The 19278-nt window shown below is 40.3% G+C and overlaps 1 protein-coding gene and 1 pseudogene across 1 annotated transcript in view; both read right to left on the bottom strand.

Moving 5' to 3' along the window:
* Positions 1 to 3928: 3928 nt before the first annotated feature.
* LOC107279320 (probable apyrase 3) lies at positions 3929 to 6047 on the bottom strand (annotated as a pseudogene).
* Positions 6048 to 6314: 267 nt separating this feature from the next.
* Positions 6315 to 19278, bottom strand: part of LOC4349645 (probable apyrase 3) — a 26165-nt gene continuing 13201 nt past the window's right edge. The window contains exons 2-10 of the mRNA XM_015761096.3: positions 10833 to 10955; positions 9712 to 10083; positions 9213 to 9341; positions 8174 to 8230; positions 7795 to 8093; positions 7378 to 7469; positions 7047 to 7261; positions 6683 to 6866; positions 6315 to 6561 (exon numbers count right to left, since the gene is read on the bottom strand). Of these exons, the coding sequence (XP_015616582.1) occupies positions 6419 to 6561; positions 6683 to 6866; positions 7047 to 7261; positions 7378 to 7469; positions 7795 to 8093; positions 8174 to 8230; positions 9213 to 9341; positions 9712 to 9987 (1395 nt within the window). The 5' untranslated portion in view covers positions 9988 to 10083; positions 10833 to 10955 and the 3' untranslated portion in view covers positions 6315 to 6418. The remainder of the gene's footprint in view (positions 6562 to 6682; positions 6867 to 7046; positions 7262 to 7377; positions 7470 to 7794; positions 8094 to 8173; positions 8231 to 9212; positions 9342 to 9711; positions 10084 to 10832; positions 10956 to 19278) is intronic.

Raw genomic sequence — 19278 nt, 5'->3', positions numbered from 1 at the left:
AGTTTTTTCATCATTGATCATCACACTGTTCTTGAAGAGATAAAATTCAGAAGGTTGTTCTTTGCCTTGAAACCATGTATTCATGGTTTCCTTACTGGTTGTAGGCCATATTTGGCCATAGACAGTACTTTCTTAACGGGCAAGTTTAAGGGGCAGCTAGCAATTGCTTGTGCTGTAGATGGACATAACTGGATGTACCCAGTTGCTTTGGGTATATTTGACTCAGAGACTGCTGAGAACTGGATGTGGTTCATGGAACAACTAAAAGATGCAATTGGCACTCCAAGTGGCTTGGCTATTTGTACTGATGCAGGGAAGGGGATAGATAGTGCAGTGCATGAGGTAAATTGCTTTCTTATGCAGCTAATATATTCTGTTATTTTCTTTAATAATAGCTAAAATGAGCTAAGATTCTCCTTTCTTGTAGGTCTTTCGTAATGCAGAACACCGGGAGTGCATGAAGCACATGGTCACCAACTTCAAAAAGAAGTTCACCGGCAAGATTTTTGATGATAACCTTTGGCCTGCGGCATATGCATGGAGCCCATACTTCTATGAGAAACATATGGCAGCCATACAAGAAGTTAAACCAGAAGCAGTAGCATACCTTAAGAAGTATCACAAAAGGCTATGGAGTAGGAGTCAGTTCTCTACAATTAGCAAGGTTGATTATGTGACAAATAACCTTGCAGAAAGCTTCAACAATTTGGTGAAAGATTGGAAAGCACTACATTTATATGACTTCTTGGAGAGGATTCGGTGGTGGTTGTTGGTGAAATGGGATAAGAGGCAAAGAATAGGTAAGAAATTTGAAGGCTGCATTCTACCTCATATTGTCAAGGAATTGAATGAAAAAAGTAGAGATTTAAACATGGTGGTCACAAGGAATGGAGACTTTGAGGCAGAAATTGAGGTCAAGGGAGGTAGTGGGTTTAGACATGTTGTGAATTTGGAGCACAAAACATGTACATGTAGGGAATTCCAAATCTCAGGGAAGCCTTGTATCCATGCTATAGCATTCATCACATCAATTAGAGGAAGGCTTGCAGATTATGTGGATGATTGCTTTAGTGTGCATTGATTCAGGGCAGCATATGAGAAATTGATCCCTTCATTACCTGACAAGGCACAATGGCCAAAAGCTGATCATGGGTTTTTCTTGGCACCACCCATTCTGAAGAAATCAGCTGGGAGACCAAGAACTATGAGGTACAAAGGATGCACTGAGAAAGGAAGCAAAAGGAGTAGGAGGCACAAATGCCCAATTTGCAAGAGTTATGGCCATCATTGGCACAATTGCAAAGAGGGTGATCCAGAGGAAGTAGCAGCAATGATTGCTGAAAGGTACATATCATTGCAAGTCTTTTATTCATTGTAGTTGGTGGTTACAATTTAGGCAACTGTGTAAGTTGATAAATATATGTCATGACATTCCATCCTTGTAGTACTAGACATTATAATTAATGGATAAGATTAGAAAGTAATGTGGTGGTTCGATTTAATTACCTAAACACTTGTATATATTTGTCTCACAAATTTCCATTCTATTTCTAACAAGCCTTATGACATATATTTTCTCTTGTTCATAGAGGGCCACCAAAGAAGAGAACGAAGAAAACTAATGAAGCAACCTCGGAGACTAGTATCATGGCTGCTCCAATAGTTACACCAATAATGGCATACCCTCCTAGGTTAGCAAATCTTCTTTATTTCATTCTACATTGGATTTAGATCAATTAGCTACATAATAGTTTATTTTTCACAGTCAAAACTTTAATTTCACCGAGGACAATATAGCATGGAACAATAGCTCGGGTTCAAGTATATCAATTAGGTAAGTAATTAGATCAATTATGTCAATTTGCTGGTATTATGTTGTTCTATGCAATATATTTCACAATTCTCCTTTTCAGATCAACATCACTTACTGGCTCCAACCAACTTGAGCAATCTAACATGATTGTAGCCTTGCCATGTCTGGGGGAGGAAACACCTACAGTTGCACCAAAAATGACCAAGAGCAAGACAAAGGGAAAGCCATCATGTTCTAGTACTCCTGGTAGCCCAGCTATGAGCACAAGGAGCAAAAATAAGAGTCCTGCAATGGGCACTAGGAGCAAAAGAAAACTTATGGATTGAATCATATGGCTTGCTAATTAGGTTTTATTTTGGTACTGTCCATTTCTTTTGTGGAGGCTGATGGATTTTGTTGTTGTGATGCCGTACAAAGTGGTCTAGTCATAGTTGACATATTTTGCTATTGTAAGGATTGCTTCCTCATGATGTATTGATGCACTGTTATGGACCTTATGCCATTATGCTCATGATATACTGCCTAGCTAATTTGGTTTGTTGGTTGCACTATTTTGTTTGAAATGGAAAGTTGGTTTGGTTCCTGCACTATTGAGTATGGAAATGGAATTGTGGGTGCACATGATATGAACTGTTATGTATGGATGATGGAAAGATTATGTTCTGTGCATGATATTGTGTGTTCTGTATGGATATCTCTATTGTTATGTATGATGGTATTCATGCTCTTATTTTACCATAATCAATTTCTTATGCAGAGGAACCAATTTCTTCTATAGAGAAAACTGATAACTGTACAGACAGTCAGCTTTTCCTGATCCTATTATTTTTCCAAACAAAAAGTTCATTATATTGTATTTTTTTCAGTGCCACAATAAATTTGTTATACGCTCATTATTTAGTCTCATAAAATACACATATTGTTCAGTTGACATTTTTTTCAATTTTTTCTATCTAGCTGCCACTCCTCCATCTACAAGGGTATTTTAGACATTTGGAACCACACATAACGTGAAAATGAAGGAAACCTAACGGGAGGGGCATGGAAGGGATCAAAGTGAAATTTCAGGGGTACACAGGGGATTGGGTAAAATTCGAGGGTATAGAAGGGATTATGTGAGTTTTCATGGGCATACAAGGGATTTTCTCTCTAAAATATAGCAACATACTATTGGATTAGACACAATCTAAACACCTAATACCGGATTAGACACAACCTAGCTACTAGGTTATGTCTAATGTTATATTTTGTGATGAAGAAAATGTTTCAATAGAATTAAATATTTTCTTATTTTTGATATATTAAATTGAAAATAATAATCAAATATATGTTTCGGAGACCATGAGTCATTGTCTAAAACATCGTGAATTATGAAACCGGCGTGAGAAACCACTTTCACTGATTGATGATGAAGTTCACAAAGTAACCTGCAAAAGAACAAAATTAAATATAGAACAGTTGTGCACATAGATACTCTAGAAAGGGCTATATCATATCATATTTTCTTTCACGTGATGTATGCTTTATGGATCGATAGCCAATTGATTCTTTGGTGCAAGTTTTGATGCCAAGCGTGAAACGTGATGATTCGTTTTATGTCAACATGTTTAGCTTGTAGTAATTAATAGGGGTGTATGTCAACGAGTCTTTTACTTTTACATACAAGAGATGCATGCTCATGAGTCATGACACAGGATCAAAACTGATGACATCTGAGATAGTGAGAGCGATTATATATATACCAAGCTGCTATATATTCAAACGTACACAACTTGGAATATATCTTGGACAAAGAGCATGGCCGCCTTGATGTATTCTGCTAGCTAGCTCCACTATTAACATAGTGTATGTTACTCTGTTACTATAATAACCATCATATAAACATCGATCATACAACATTAGATATCCTAACTTTCTAAGTAAGTACTACATCCATCCTAAAATATATAAATCTGAGATCTACTAACATCAGATCAAATGATATGTATTTTATTACTATGAATTTGGATAAAAGATCTGTTTAGATTCGTTGTACTACAATATGTTCCATTTAGTATTCAATTACCATATTATTGGACAAAGGGAGTAGTAGATCTTAAAATCGTTCATATCAATCTATTGAAGCCCTTTTTTGGGTGATACAGCTTCAATAGCTGTACCCAATGGCCAAGCCGCGTCAATGTAGTACTCCCCATGCTTCACCTTGTTTACCAGCATTATCTTCTTATTTGGATCCAGACCTGATCACCAAAAATATATATTAGTGCACTCATGTCAATTATATTATCGAACATTTATGTCCTATATAAACATTTTTATGTTCCCAAGCCATCAACGAGCAAAGAGTATTCATATATGAGATCCATGCAAAAGTAGGCATGACCACGAACTTTAGGGTATACTGCTTTTGCTTCTCATTCTGCAAACCTTTTCTGCAACAACCTTAAACGTTGCAGGGGTCGACTTCGCACTGGGAGCCTCGCTATCTATGAACCCAACCTTTTTCCCGTTCCCACCAAAATATATGCATTGGAGAGAAAATTATCAGGTAATTAAATGTACATATTTAGGAGTATTTACATAACTGTTCAGCTAAGCTGTTGCGTCGTACTGCTTCTTGTCGTAGGTGAAGTTACCTTTTCTTTTGCCAAATGAGCAAACACAAATTAAATCACTTAGTTCATTAAGCACAAAACGTTAATTGATTATATGAATCCTGAAGGATTAATGGATCGATGCATAGTAAACATAACAAGTAATAAGCATACCATTGAATCCACGCAGCATGCAATTGATAAATGGTCCATTCTTTCTCTTCAGGATCTGCGTGCGAGATGCAAAACCGCCATAGTGCAAATAGCTGCAATTTGCTGATTGATCTTAATAAACTACGGTTCAAAAAGATTATATATGCATTCTTTCCCATATTTTGTACAGTAAGTTCAGATATTAACAGGCTACAACCTACATGCTTCAATAGTTCAGTTTATTCAGTATTCACCAGTATTTTGTGTGCAACGAATGAATTAATGTTGCACTTTCTAAGTAGTATATTATTCACTAGCTTGTAGTGGACTGAGATGTAAAACATTATCAAATTATACTTAACAAGAGGGTGAACTTATTAATTGACATGTGCACATAAATGTTGTAATCTTTTCCATTGAGATACTCCTTCACAACATAGGGATCTTTTCCTTCGGGCACCTTTGGAGCATTAGCAGTGGTGTTTGATGAGATGGCGTATGCCATTTATACGGATCCACCTCCAATATCAACCACCCCTACAGTTTTAGAGTAGTCTCCTCCCAATTTATCCAGCAGATAATTCAGAGCAACCCACATGTATGATCCTTGCTGGGATCCCTCAAGAACATAAGAACATTGATCTAGTTCGGGTTATGCTGATACTTTCTCTTGGTGTGGACTACATCCCTAACCTGTATTAAGACCCAGAGTACTAAAGGGATTATTAAGAATAAAGATTTATTAGAATCAAAGCAAGAAATGGTTTTGAGTTAAAATTTTGTATGATATGATGTATATCATTCTGGAATTATACGTACAGCTTCTAGAATCTGGTTTGCCTTTTCATCTCCAATAAGTCTGGGTCCAGTAGTTGCCTACGTATTTGATTGAATTAACAAAGAACAAAATTTATAGAGTGCAAGAAGTCAGGCCATTTTGTTCGAGAGGAAACATTATCATCATTAAGTATTTTAAGAAACTATTTCGTCAGATAAAACATCATACAGAAACATTAGTACGTATCAAAAATTTTTGGATTAAGTTCCTGATGTAGGTTTTGTTTGATAATTAGATGAAGAGTAAATCAATTTAGTGGTGTACGTACCCCAAGTTTAAGGGGAGTTTTGTTCATAAGCCTGGCAGGGACAACGGTGTTGGCCTTGTCAAGCAGAGGCAGTATGGAGTTTGCTGCAGCCTAGGGACGTCTAGCCTTTTTGCACAAAATGATATTCATACTACTACCTCCATTTTAAAATGTAGCAATCTAATAAGTAGTAGACAAGATACAAACTAGAATAATTTATAGTACTAAAATATGTCTTATCCTGTATGTACTAGATTATTATATTTTGAGATAAAGGTAATTGATACTAGTCTAGAACCGTAGATTCAAATCAGCAAAATGCAGAGGCATACATATGCATATATCTCTCGAACGTCGAACATTCACGGAGGGGATCAAATTGGGGCCATAGCTTCGAGCCATCAATTTAATAAGGATTGCTAGCTGCAGCGGCGGAGGACGAGGTTGAACAACAAGGTTCTTTCTCAGCATACTACGCCTACTTGGCCCACTTAGATTCGTATCTGACCAATTTATTGGGCCATTTTTCTGTGGGGAACAATTTTTCTTTGGGGCCTTGACCTTGGACCTACTTTTGTCATTGCACAATATAATATTATTGGGTTGCCGGCCTCTGCTCTCCATCACCCGTCGTCTTGTTCGATCGATCAATCATCCGTTCAAGGAATGTAAATTAAGCTAAGCTCCATTATTACTTAGCAACAAATATACATGCAAGTTACAATAAACTGGAAACACACGCAACACACAACAATAGTACATTAATTCATATCCTAGCTACTCCGGCCAGGCTCTTGATGCTTCTTTTTGGGCGAGATAACCTCAATGGCAGTGCCCAATGGCCACGCTGCTTCTATGTAGGACTCTCCATGCTTCACCTTCTCTACCAGAGTAATCTCCTTCGTTGCTTCCAAACCTGAATATATCATGCAGTGCATATATTCATGTCATTTCTCAAGAATATATACATCCATATATACACATGGCACATAGTACAAGTTCTTCATTGATAGTTTAATTTGTCCATATGTACATACCGAAGCCATCGACAAGCAAGGTGTATTGATAGATGAGATCCATGCATAAGTAGGCGTGATCACGAGCTATTGGGTATGCTGCTTTCGCTTCTTCGATGCTCAGTATACAAACCTTCTCTGATGCAGCCTTGTACGCTGCTGGTGTAGACTTTGCACTGGGCGCCTCACTGTCGATGAACCCAATCTATTTTTCCCATTATTGGAGAGAACAATATATCATTATGTTGATCACAATATTCATAATTTACACAGAATTAAATCTGAATAGGAGTTATTATATATATGCTCATGTAAATAGCCAACTTTATACGCTGCCTGATAAATTGATTACTCCAGTATAAACCGGTTAGTTAATGAGACGTACACCGGAGGCTATGTAGTAGAAGCTGGATGTGACGTAGATCTCGTCCTGCCCAACGCCGCCGCCGCCGTTCCACACGCCGTTGAAGCTGCAATTTTTGGTTTCGCAGGGCGAGTCTAGGTTCAGTGCCTTCACCACATCTTGTCTGCATTTGTGGTAGTCTGCACCTTGTGGTGCTGCCATTGCTTCGTACTGCTCCCCGTTGTAGGTGAATTTGCCTTTTATTTGTCCCATGATAAAATAAACATCACTTGATTAATTATTAAGCATTGGCCAAACATTTGATTTGTCTATATTTGCATCTTGAACTAAATAAGGAAAACTAGCTTGACACCTTTGAATCCACGCAACATGCAGTTGCTAAATGGCCCATTCTTTCTCTTCAGTATCTCTACGCGAGAAGCCTGAGCGCCATAATGCAAGTAACTGCAGGTTATTGCTGATTGATCTTAGTAAAAGTGTAAATCCTTAAGGAGATACCATATTTTCTAGTGTGAAATTTGGTAGCTCTAGATACCAGGTACTTCGAGGTAGTAAAATTTTCAGTGAAAAATCTTGATATCTCTAGGTACTTTCTCAAAGATCATAAAATTTCTCTAATAAAAACTATGAATAATTGCTTCCCATATATTATTTACAGTAAATTCAGATAAAAAAAAGCTGCAGGTGTTCATCATCACCAGTTATTCACCAAATTGTTGTGGACTGACATGCATCTAAAACAATACTATCAGAGAAGGAAATTACTTACCTGTGCACATAAATGTTGTAATCTCTCCCTTTAAGATACTCCTCTGTAATATAGGGATCCTGCCCATTAGGCACCTCTGGGGCGTTAGCAGCAATGCTTGATGAGACGGCATAGGCCATTTGTACGGATCCACCTCCAAGATCAATCACGCCTACTGTTTTCGAGTAATCTTCACCCAGTCTATCAAGAAGATAGTTAAGAGCAACCCACATGTAAGATCCTTCTTGAGATCCCGTAAGAACATTGATCCAGTTTGGATTGTACTGAAATTTGCTCTTGGTGTGGACAACATCTCTGACCTGTACTATGAATCAAATTAAGTAAGTGGTCTGAAGGCATTTCATTTATGTAGTATATTTTTTTCTTAAAGTATACGCACCGCTTCAAGAATCTGGTTTGCCTTTTCATCTCCAATAAGTATGAGTCCAGCAGTTGCCTGTAGGTTTAAATGTTTGATTAGCAAGTTAGAAACATTTTACAATATTTTAGTAGGAAAATGGTTTGAGCTTGAATGATCGATACTCCCTCCGTTCAGTTCTATAACGGCCCGTTTAGTTGGAGGGAGTAGGAGGGATTGGGAGTTTAGAGTGATGAGGCTATTAAGTGTTTTGTTTGGTTGGGAGACATGAGAATTTTGGTGGGATAGGGATGGGGAATTGAGGAAGGAACTCCCTCCTTTTCAATACCTGGGTAGGGGCAGGTAATTGGGAGGAAATTTATCCTTTACTTTGTCTAAGCAAATCTCAGCCATCCGTTTTTATTAATGACCTAATCTCCAACTAAACTCTCTATCAATTTCCATCTCCTCTACCAAACAAGATATTGGGATTAAAAATCAAATTCTTATCTTAATCTCATCATCAATTCCCTTGTATAAACTCCCAATCCCCTTCCATCGAGTTACCAAACAAGCCGTAAGGTGTATTTCGAATAAAAAAACTCTTCGGGACTAAACTTTGACCATCAATTTCTCATAATATATATTCTTAATGGGCATGAAACCAATATTATATATGTGAAAGCTCTTTGAAATACAAATCTATAGGCTTAACTTTTATAAACTAAATTTATTTGTACGCTTACTAATCTTTGGTCAAAATCTTCAAAGTTTGAATTTTTAAAAATCAAATATGCCTTATAAAATTGAACGGATGGAGTATTCAACTTCTGGGTAAAGGATCCAAGAAAACTACTTCATCACAGAGCCCAAAATATCATTGCCTTTTCTTGTGTATATATTATATTGATTTGTTTTGAACTAGTTGCACAGATCTCAGAACGAGGGGCCAAATCAAATATTTAATTGAATCCTGTTCTTTTAGAAAACTTAAATTTTGTTATAATAATTGTATGGCAGTGGTGCATGTTTTGTTAAATTAGATGAAGAACAATATTGAAATTTGTTAGGTAAGTAGTACCCCAAGTTTAAGGGGAGTTTTCTTCATAAGCCAGTTAGGGACAACGTGGATGGCCTTATCAAGCAGAGGCTGTATGGAGTTGGCTGCCTCCCGCGGTCGTCCAGCGTACGAGCTCAGTCCAGGAACCACCTGTAACAACAAAAAGAAACTTTTTTTATTTATCTTTACAAGTACTTTCTCTATCAAAAAAATATAAAAATATATGACTTATTTTAGTTGGTTAGGATGAAACTTCCACCGACAGTCGTTACTATACTACACATAAATGTGTAATTAAAATTAAGTATTTTCGAATATACTCACATTAATTTTTACCACAAAATAATATCCTATTAGAATACGGTACTTGTTTATTAGTGTCTTATTCTAACGAAATAAAATTAATACGTTTTATACTTTTTTATAGAGAGATTATGTTTTTTTTCTTAAAAAAAAATCACCCAGGGAGTAATCAATAGAGAGGTAGATTAATTATAGTAGTAGTAGATTAGTTAATTACCTTGGCGAAGACCTCGATGTCGTCGCCGATCTTGAGAAGATCCATCATCCTGTCGAACCTAAAGACGTGTACCCTCGTCCCCGTGCTGCCGGCGTCCAATATCACGGCGTACTTCCCCGGCCCTGTCGCCGCCTGCCCTCCCACGACATCGTCGTCAGTCATGGCGCCGCCCTTCCGGCCGAGCACCGCCGTGCCGGCGACTGCCGGCGACGACGCCATCAGGAGAAGCATGGCTACTGCTGCTGCGGCGATGCTCATGACATGATGAGCCGCCATTGCAAGCTATTATTGCCCAATTCTGGAGTGCAAAGACTAATGAAGAGGGTGGATTTTAAAGAGGTGGATGGAGTGGAACTTTCACATGCATGGCACCTGATAAAAGAGTTCACTCTGTAATTTTGTCTATAATTAATAAAGTAGCTTAGCAAACAGTCCAAAGCCAACTATTGTGTTTGTTATGGAGTGGGAGTGCTATCAATGTGAAGCTAGCTAGCTGCATGTTGTCACATAAATACTTTGTTTTCGACGGAAAAAGGTAGAATCAGTCTACGTAAAAAAAGAAGAATAAAGGTAGAGCAAGCAACATATATATATATTATTATATAAATACTTTCTTTTTGACGAGAAAAGATAGAGCCAGTCTACGAAAAAGACCTGGATTTGGATTGGTTGGGCCAAAATTTTCAAAAGCCATAAAAGATATACAATTGCGTTCGCAAAACAAATGATATACAATGAAAGAGGGAAAATTGAGTTTGTGTATCATGTGGAGCATAGTTAACCTTGAAAACTCTATGGGGCAATCAAATAACATATTGGTAAAGAATCATTCGAAGAACTTACGAAGCACTCTACAATGCATCGACACACCATGCAAGCTAAATCCAATGTATAAATTGAACTCTAAAAGCATTCATAGAGAATTATCTGTAAGGAGTTTTTACAAACTATGATGATGTTCTCTAAATCCACTGAGATGAGAAACCGAATGGATGGACATGGATGAATTTGTGTCAAGAAAAAGAGAAGTCCACTATGCTCACCAGATTCATCAATGCATAGGTTTCCCAAATTCATCAATGCATACACAATCATAATTAGGAAACTAAGTACAAACATACCTTATTTCCTTTTGCTAGCTCTAACTCCTCAAATTTATAGCAGCATAAACTGATCTGTCAACCCGTGCACCCTAGAAACTTGATAAATTCTCAGTCAAGCACCTGTAGCAAGCCTCATTTGCCCTGATAACCACTCAATTTATATTAGCCCACTGCTCACTGAAGCACTGAATGTACGTACATTGTTTCATCTTTCTACCAGAAATTAGTGCCGATCAAAATAATTAGTTACTCCCTCCGCTTCTAAATATTTGATACCGTTAACTTTTTAGCACATATTTTATCGTTCGTCTTATTGAAAAAATTTTGTGAAATATGTAAAACTATATGTATACATATAAGTATATTTAACAATGAATCAAATGATATGAAAAGAATTAATAATTACTTAAATTTTTTGAATAAGACCAACGATCAAACATATTTAAAAAAGCCAACGACGTCAAATATTTAGAAACAGATGGAGTATATGTACTGAGCATAGTGATTGCAGAAGTATTATATTGAAGTAGCTAAATTTTGCACATAAGTCTTATGCCACACGTATATATCATTTGGTTACTGCTAGCTTGCTGCCTGTCATATGGGCAACACTGTGTTTTATTTTTAAGGGAAAATTGCAAAAACCACTCTCAAATATCACTCTGAGTTTGAGAGATGCCCCCTCATTAGAAGATTCGTTGTAAATCCCCACCTCCTAATTCACCTTGGTTTGATTTAGGCACCTTTTCTCTATACATGCGTGTTTCCTAGAGAATCTCATGGTGAAATCAATCGAGTCCCACTCGGCAGGAGCAAGAGGTTATATTGTTTGTTCTGGATAAGATGATCTTCGTGCAGTACCAAGAAATCAACAACACCCTAAAACAAAATTTCCATTGATTACATTGCCAAAACCAAAAAAATAACCACTTGCTACCATGAATTTCTACTCTAACGAGGATGTAATCTGATAGTGCTACATATGAAAAACTAACTCTCTGTAAATTGTAATGCCAACGAAATCTCAAATTTTACCAACACCCAAGAACTTACTGTATGTCCGTTCCGCGATCGTCGAAGTAGAACCCTTTCTAGTCGCTTGGACAAGAGAAAGCAGCACAATCGGCGGCGATCTTCGCAGCTGTCCCGCCCGCTACCGCCGCCTCAATCTCCACTCCCGACTCAAACTGACTCGGAGGGAACGGTGTGATTAACTGGGTCTCAGCGTCTCTCGCTCCCGCCAAGCGGGACTTGGCTAATTTCGCCACGAGATGCTCCAGGAAAAACGCATGTGTAGAGAGAAGGTGCCCAAATCAAACCAAGATGAATTAGGAGGTGGGGATTTGCAACAAATCTTCTTATAGGGGGGCATCTCAAACTCAGAGTGATATTTGGAGTGGTTTTTGCAATTTTCCCTATTTTTAAGGAAGTCAGCTGCAGTGCCCAATTTTTCATTAATATCGCATACGGCCATCTCTCCCATGAGCTAACAAGACCTAATTTTTCAGACCAATCAGTTCAATGAATCAGAGAATGATGAATCTTGATAAAATTGAGGTTTCCAGTTTTCCACGTATTCCTAGAAAAATCGTCATTGCTGCAAGCTTACACCATTTGAATTATCTAGCACATGGCAGGATTGGTACCTTTTATATCATTCTACTACTAAAAAAATTATAGCTTAAGTAAATAAATTCAAGACTGAATTGTGTACTCCCCCAACATGGTCATATCTCTGAATGCAGTGCACCCTCTTTTCAGCATGCTCATATGTGAAACCACCTAACTGTATTATTAATGGCCCTGTTATATCATACACTAGCAATATGTATGACACCTTCAAAGAGCAAGCTATAAAATGAGTGCAAAAAATTTTATGGCTGGAGGTACGTAGACAGACTACATAATCATGAAATTAAATTGCATCTAGCAATTGTTAATTGCATCCTCACCAGTAAGAGTGAACAATCGAAATCGTAATATGGTGATTTATGATTTTTTTTAGATGAAATACTGCCTGACATTTGCCGAGCAGTGTTGTATGGTGATTTATGACTGAAGCAGTCTAATTCCACAGTTAGTAAATTTAAATGTACTGATAATGCAATAGAAATGTAAAACCAAATAACCATAAACAACATCCAGTCATTCAGTGTTCATCAGCACTGCTGTGCTTAACATTACGTTAAATTGTGTATGCAGAAACTGTATACATTTCTTTGTGTCAATATGCTTTTTATCGCGTCCAATTTGATGCATAGTACACTTTAGTTTTGACTGTGCTAATCCAGGTCATTGAGTAATTAGTCCCTAATCTATCCATCTCCTACTTATTCTTCCTGTGATCATTGCCACCCCAAACTCTGAGGTCCTCATCGATGAAAATGAGGAATGAGCACAGGAAGGATAAGGGGAGCCGGGAACGAGATAGATTTAGAGTTGATAAAATGTACAAGGACCATCAATAAATTAGGAAACATAGATAGATTCAGAGTTTGGGGTGATTCATGCAGATGCACTAACATAACTCAGAGAAGACAAAAGGTAAAACATAGATGCAGAGATGACAAAATGTACAAGGACCATCAATAATTTCGCTACTAACATCCGGTCAAGCCAAAAGGTACAACGTAGATAGATGCAGAGATGACAAAATGTACAACGACCATCAATAATTTCGCTATTGACATCCCGTCGAGTTGCTTAACAGAAGATAGAGTAGAGGGGATAATGTGGACCCCCGTTTTTATAACAGGAATCATTCGTGTAAACAGTACCATTTCCCTGGATCAAGTAGTCTGGTACAGAGGAGTTCATAGCTGAAATACCAAAAGCACATACACGGGAGTCTAGTGCTAATTATTACATCATAAGCCCGCAGGCATTGTCTTAAATCATCGGACCGAGCGGTCCAGAATACATCCAAAAGCAGAAATAGATAAGGCAGCGGAATTCAGGCAGCGGCATGCCATTGCCACAGGCAACGACCGTACTAAGACCTACTGAGCGCCATCGTCTTCATCTCCCTCCTGGTAGTAGGCATAGGGATCCTCCGAAGCTTTATCTCCCGCTTCTGATTAATTTTATATTTGCAAGGGTGAGTACCAACCGTACTCAGCAAGTCACCACAGCAACAATGCATATGAAAGGGGTATTTCAAAGGATGGCTATGGCTCTTTTGCGCTAAGCCAGTTTTGTAATTCTTTTCACAAACCTAAGACCTAGCATTGATTGATCAAATTTTAGTACCAGTGTTTGTATTTAAACAACGACGGTTCTGTCCACCATCCATTGTGATCCCAAGGATAGCTTCCCGCCATTGAGTCGTCATGGTTTTCTGAGGACGTCCACCTTCCCTCCTCTCAGGAAGTGGCTCCATCAGCATAAAAATCATCATGCAATATCCCATCCCACACAGGTTAAGAATTTAGAGTCTAGCCAAGTGTAATACATGTCCCGGTGCTCAATAACCGCGAGCACGGCTAATCGAATAGATTTGGTTTACTCACACTGCAGTGGATGTACACTTTACCCGCACTCCGCGACTGCCCAACACATGAGCCTCGTCCCAACACATGAGACGCGCCACGGCAAAGCCTTTTGATAACCTCGCATTGGCAGTACCCGCTCCATGAACTTAAATCCTCATGCACTCTAGGCGTCCATGTTTCTAGCAGTGAGAGGAGTTCTGGCGCTCCTAGGAAAGAGAAGTCTCACACACATATTAAATTATGGTTCAAGTTAAGTTCTCTCTCTCACACACTCATGGCAGTCCTACCAATGGCGACACCGATGTAGGGCACGCCTCTCGGCCCTACCTCAACGGCTGTCCCACCGTAGCGCACCTGCCTCACTCAGGGGTGAATCATCTATGCAGGGATACTGCCTCGCTCGGCTATCTACTCCACTAGGTCTATACCCATACGAGAAGTGCGGTTGTACGGGGGTCGTTTCATGCTTAACTTCATGGCTCGGTCCTTAATTGACCGGGGACGGTACTAGCCTTTTCCAGATACCACCCAAATCCTCCGTCCGCCCCAGTCGAAAACAGTTATTTAGTTTATTTCTCCTTTCACAAATCATGTCCTCAATATCATGGCAATGTGGCGCTCATGTCTCCACATGCCGCATCTCAATTACCTTCCCAAAGGTAATTGCAAGTAGGATGTTCATCTTTGCATGCAATTTTATTTGTAAACAAAACAATTTCGCAATTGGGATCAATATGTTCAAGAATAGTGATGACTTGCCTTGCTCAAGGTCTTGCGGGTCTTGGCCTTCACCCGGATCCGTGGCTCCCTCGGTCTCTAAAATTATGTGCGAAAGAACAATTTGAATTCGATTAGAATTCAAATAAAATCCAAATAAATCCAAATGAAAGTCGAATGCGAAAGTCGATTCCTTTATTTTAAGGCAAACCCAATTTCGATTCAAACTATTTTGCGGGTATAAATGTTTTGTTGTCATAAGTTTTTAACTTAATCTACCCGAGCATTATATCCATATAATAGGTTAGAGATTTCTATCGCGAGCTAAATATCGGACGAAATCCTAGAATTATTATATGATTTAATTTAGTCTATGACTAAATGATTAAATATAATACACGGCTAAAATCCCTAGTAATTAAATCCGAATTTCTACCGTGAATCGATTACTTATAGGGATTACCCAAAAATAATCTATAATAATCTATAAGAATTCATCTATTTGTTTAGTTATTAATTACATCTAAATTACTACCGCGAATTGATTCCTTATAGAAATTACCAAGAATAATCCATAATTTATATTAAATTTTGCAATTCTACGACTATAATTAATCTATAATTAAATTCTAATTATTTTAAATTTTCTAAACTTCCCTAATCTCCCTCTAATTTCCTATTTATTTCCTTTTCCTTTTTCTCCCTTTCCTTTTTTTTCTTTCCTTTCTTTTTCTTTTCTTTTTCTCTTTTTCTCTCTTTTCCTTTTCTTTTCTTTCTCTCCTCCCTCCCGGCTTCTTTCTCTCTTCCTCGGCTTCTCCCTTTCTCTCTCTCTAGGCTCCCTGCTACCCGGGGCGGCGACGGCGACCGAGCAAGGGGAGGAGGCGGCGGCTTACCGACGGCGGTGGCGGCGACGGCGGCGCGACGACGGCGCACGGCGCATGGCGCGGCGGCACGAAGGCGGCGGTGCGGCGGCACGACGGCGACAGCGGCGCAAGGCGGCGACGCACGGCGCGGCGGCTTCGGGGTGACGGCGCGGCGGCTTCGAAGGTGGCGGCACGGCGGCGCGTGGAGAAGGGGAAGAGGGAGAGGAAGGGGGAGATGGAGTGGAGAAAATGGGAGGGGTGGAGTTTTATTGGGGAGAGGAGGGGGAAAGAAAGAGAAGGGAAGGGGCGACGCGACGGCGGCGCGGTGGCGCGGTGCGCAAGGCGGCGATGGGATGCGCGGCGACGGGACATCGACGGCGGCGGCGACAGCGGCGGCGTGCGGCTCGGGGCGGGACGCGACGGGCGGCGACGCGACGGTAGCGCGGCGCGACGGCGACGGGGCGAGACGACGGGCGAGCGGCGATGGGACGGGCGGGCGGCTCGGGGCACGAGGCAGCGCGGCACGGGGCGCGTCGCGGGGTGATGGGGCGGCGCGCGGCGCGGGGCGCAAGGCCGGCTAGGGCGGCGCAGCAGCGATGGCGACGGCGACAGGCGGCGATGGCGACATCGGCGCAGCGGCAGGCGACGGCGCGACGGGACGGTGACGGCGACGGCACGGCAGCGGCGGCGCGGGGCTCGGGGCATGGCCAGGCGCGTGGCAAAGAAGGGTCTAGGGCTAGGTACCGAAATCGAACACCTATGAGGCAATGAAAAGTGACTTTTCCTATTTATCCCGATTTTAGTGTATTTTCCATATAAATTTGATTCCACAATTCCTAATTTTACATATGTGCATTTTACTCAATATTTGTGTTATCTTAACTAATGAATTCACCCTAGATTAATATTACTCATATTTTATTTTTATATAATTTATTTGAGTTTTAATTAGGGTTAATTCTTATTCCATCGTATTTAAATTTAATTGATCCAAATATGGTCGCGATAATATTTTATTTATTTCTATCCACACCTAATCTTTATTTTAAATTTATATTTATTTTACCAATTTGTTTTTAAGGTTTATTCCTAATTAACTATTCTTTACTCACGATTAATAATCTTCGAGATCAAATCCGGATAAAATAGGCGAATAAGATCGGCATGATGCAATTAATTTAAAAAGGTTTTTGAAAATCCGTATTTTTAGAGTTTTGATTTTGTCGATCGAATTTTCAGGGTGTTACAAACCTACCCCCCTTAAATAAATCTCGTCCCGAGATTTCTTACCAGTTTTCGAATAGATGCGGGTATTCCGTCCTCAAGAATTCTTCGCTTTCCCAGGTGGCTTCATCCTCAGTGTGATTACTCCATTGTACTTTGTACATACGCCAGACTTTGGTTCTAGTCCTCTTTTCAGCTTCATCCAATATCCGGATTGGGTGTTCTGGATACGTGAGATCATTGCAAATGTGAATTTCCTCCAGCGGAGCTTGTTCTTCCGGCACTTGTAAGCATTTCTTTAATTGGGACACATGGAAGACTGGATGCACATCGGCGATATTTTCTGCTAGCTGTAACTGGTATGCAACTTCTCCTCGTCTGGCGATGATCTGGAATGGTCCCACATATCTTGGTGCCAGTTTTCCTTTGACCTTAAACCTTTTCGTTCCCCTCATCGGAGAAACCTTTAGATAAACGTAATCTCCTTCCTTAAATTCCAGGTTTCTTCTTCGGGTGTCGGCGTAACTCTTTTGTCGTGATTGTGCTACCTTTAAACGGTCTCGAATCAGGCGAACCTTCTCTTCGGCCTCGTTGATAATGTCAGGTCCAAATACCGCTCATTCACCTGTCTTAGACCACATCAGCGGCGTCCGTCATCGTCGACCAAACAATGCTTCATTGGGGGACATCTTCAGGCTTGCTTGAAAGCTGTTGTTGTAGGAGAACTCGGCGTAGGGCAAACACCTCTCCCAGTCCTTGCTAAAATCCAGCGCACAAGCTCTCAGCATGTCCTCTAGGACCTGGTTGGTTCTCTCCGTCTGGCCATCTGTCTGTGGATGATAAGCTGTGCTAAACGCAAGGTAACTTCCTAGGGCTTCATGGACTTTCTCCCAGAAATGTGAGGTAAACTGTGTGCCTCGATCAGATATAATCCTCTTAGGTACACCATGAAGACATACTATTCTGGTCATGTATAACTCTGCTAGCTTGGCACTGCTGTAATTTGTCTTAACGGGGATGAACCTCGCCGTCTTGGTGAGTCGATCCACGATCACCCAAATGGAATCATATCCTGTTGCGGTCTTGGGCAATCCAACAATAAAATCCATACCTATCTCATCCCATTTCCACTCGGGAATCCTAAGGGGTTGCAGCAAACCTGCCGGTCTCTAGTGCTCAGCCTTCACCTTCTGGCACACGTCACAGAGTGCTACGTATTCTGCCACATCTCTCTTCATGTTGGGCCACCAGTATACTTCCTTCAGATCCTGGTACATTTTTGTACTTCCGGGGTGCAATGAATATGCCGATTCGTGAGCTTCCTTTAGAATTAATCCCCTCAGTCCACCCTGTTTGGGTACATAAATCCTCTTTTTATACCATAGGACATCCTTCTCGTCGGTTGAAAATTCCTTTGCAAATCCTGCAGCTAGACGTTCCTTCACCTCTCGGATTTCCTCGTTGTCTTTCTGAGCCTCTTCTATTTGGGTTCTCAGAAGAGGTTGAATGTCCAGGGTGTTTACCTGCCCTCGAGGCACTATATGTAGATTTAGCTGGGCCAATTCCTCTTTAAGCTCAGGTGCCATCCCTTCCATTTCCAAATGATTGCAATGGCTCTTACGGCTCAAGGCGTCGGCCACAACGTTTGCTTTGCCGGGGTGATAGTGAACCTCGAGATCGTAGTCCTTGATTAATTCCAGCCACCGTCTTTGCCTCAAGTTCAGATCCGACTGGATAAAAATATACTTCAGACTCTTGTGGTCGGTGTAGATATCGCAATGGTTTCCAATCAGATAATGTCTCCAAATCTTTAGCGCATGAACCACAGCTGCGAGTTCTAGGTCATGGGTAGGGTAGTTTTCCTCATGTGGTCGCAATTGTCGCGAACCTCGAGATCGTAGTCCTTGATTAATTCCAGCCACCGTCTTTGCCTCAAGTTCAGATCCGACTGGGTGAAGATATACTTCAGATTCTTGTGGTCGGTGTAGATATCGCAATGGTTTCCAATCAGATAATGTCTCCAAATATTTAGCGCATGAACCACAGCTGCGAGTTCTAGGTCATGGGTAGGGTAGTTTTCCTCATGTGGTCGCAATTGTCGCGACGCATAGGCCACAACCTTTCCATCCTGCATCAGTACTCCTCCTAGTCCTTGCCTTGATGCATCAC

This window comes from Oryza sativa, chromosome 11, assembly GCF_034140825.1.
Source record: "Oryza sativa Japonica Group chromosome 11, ASM3414082v1".
Taxonomy (NCBI): domain Eukaryota; kingdom Viridiplantae; phylum Streptophyta; class Magnoliopsida; order Poales; family Poaceae; genus Oryza; species Oryza sativa.
This window is presented reverse-complemented; position numbering and strand designations above follow the sequence as displayed.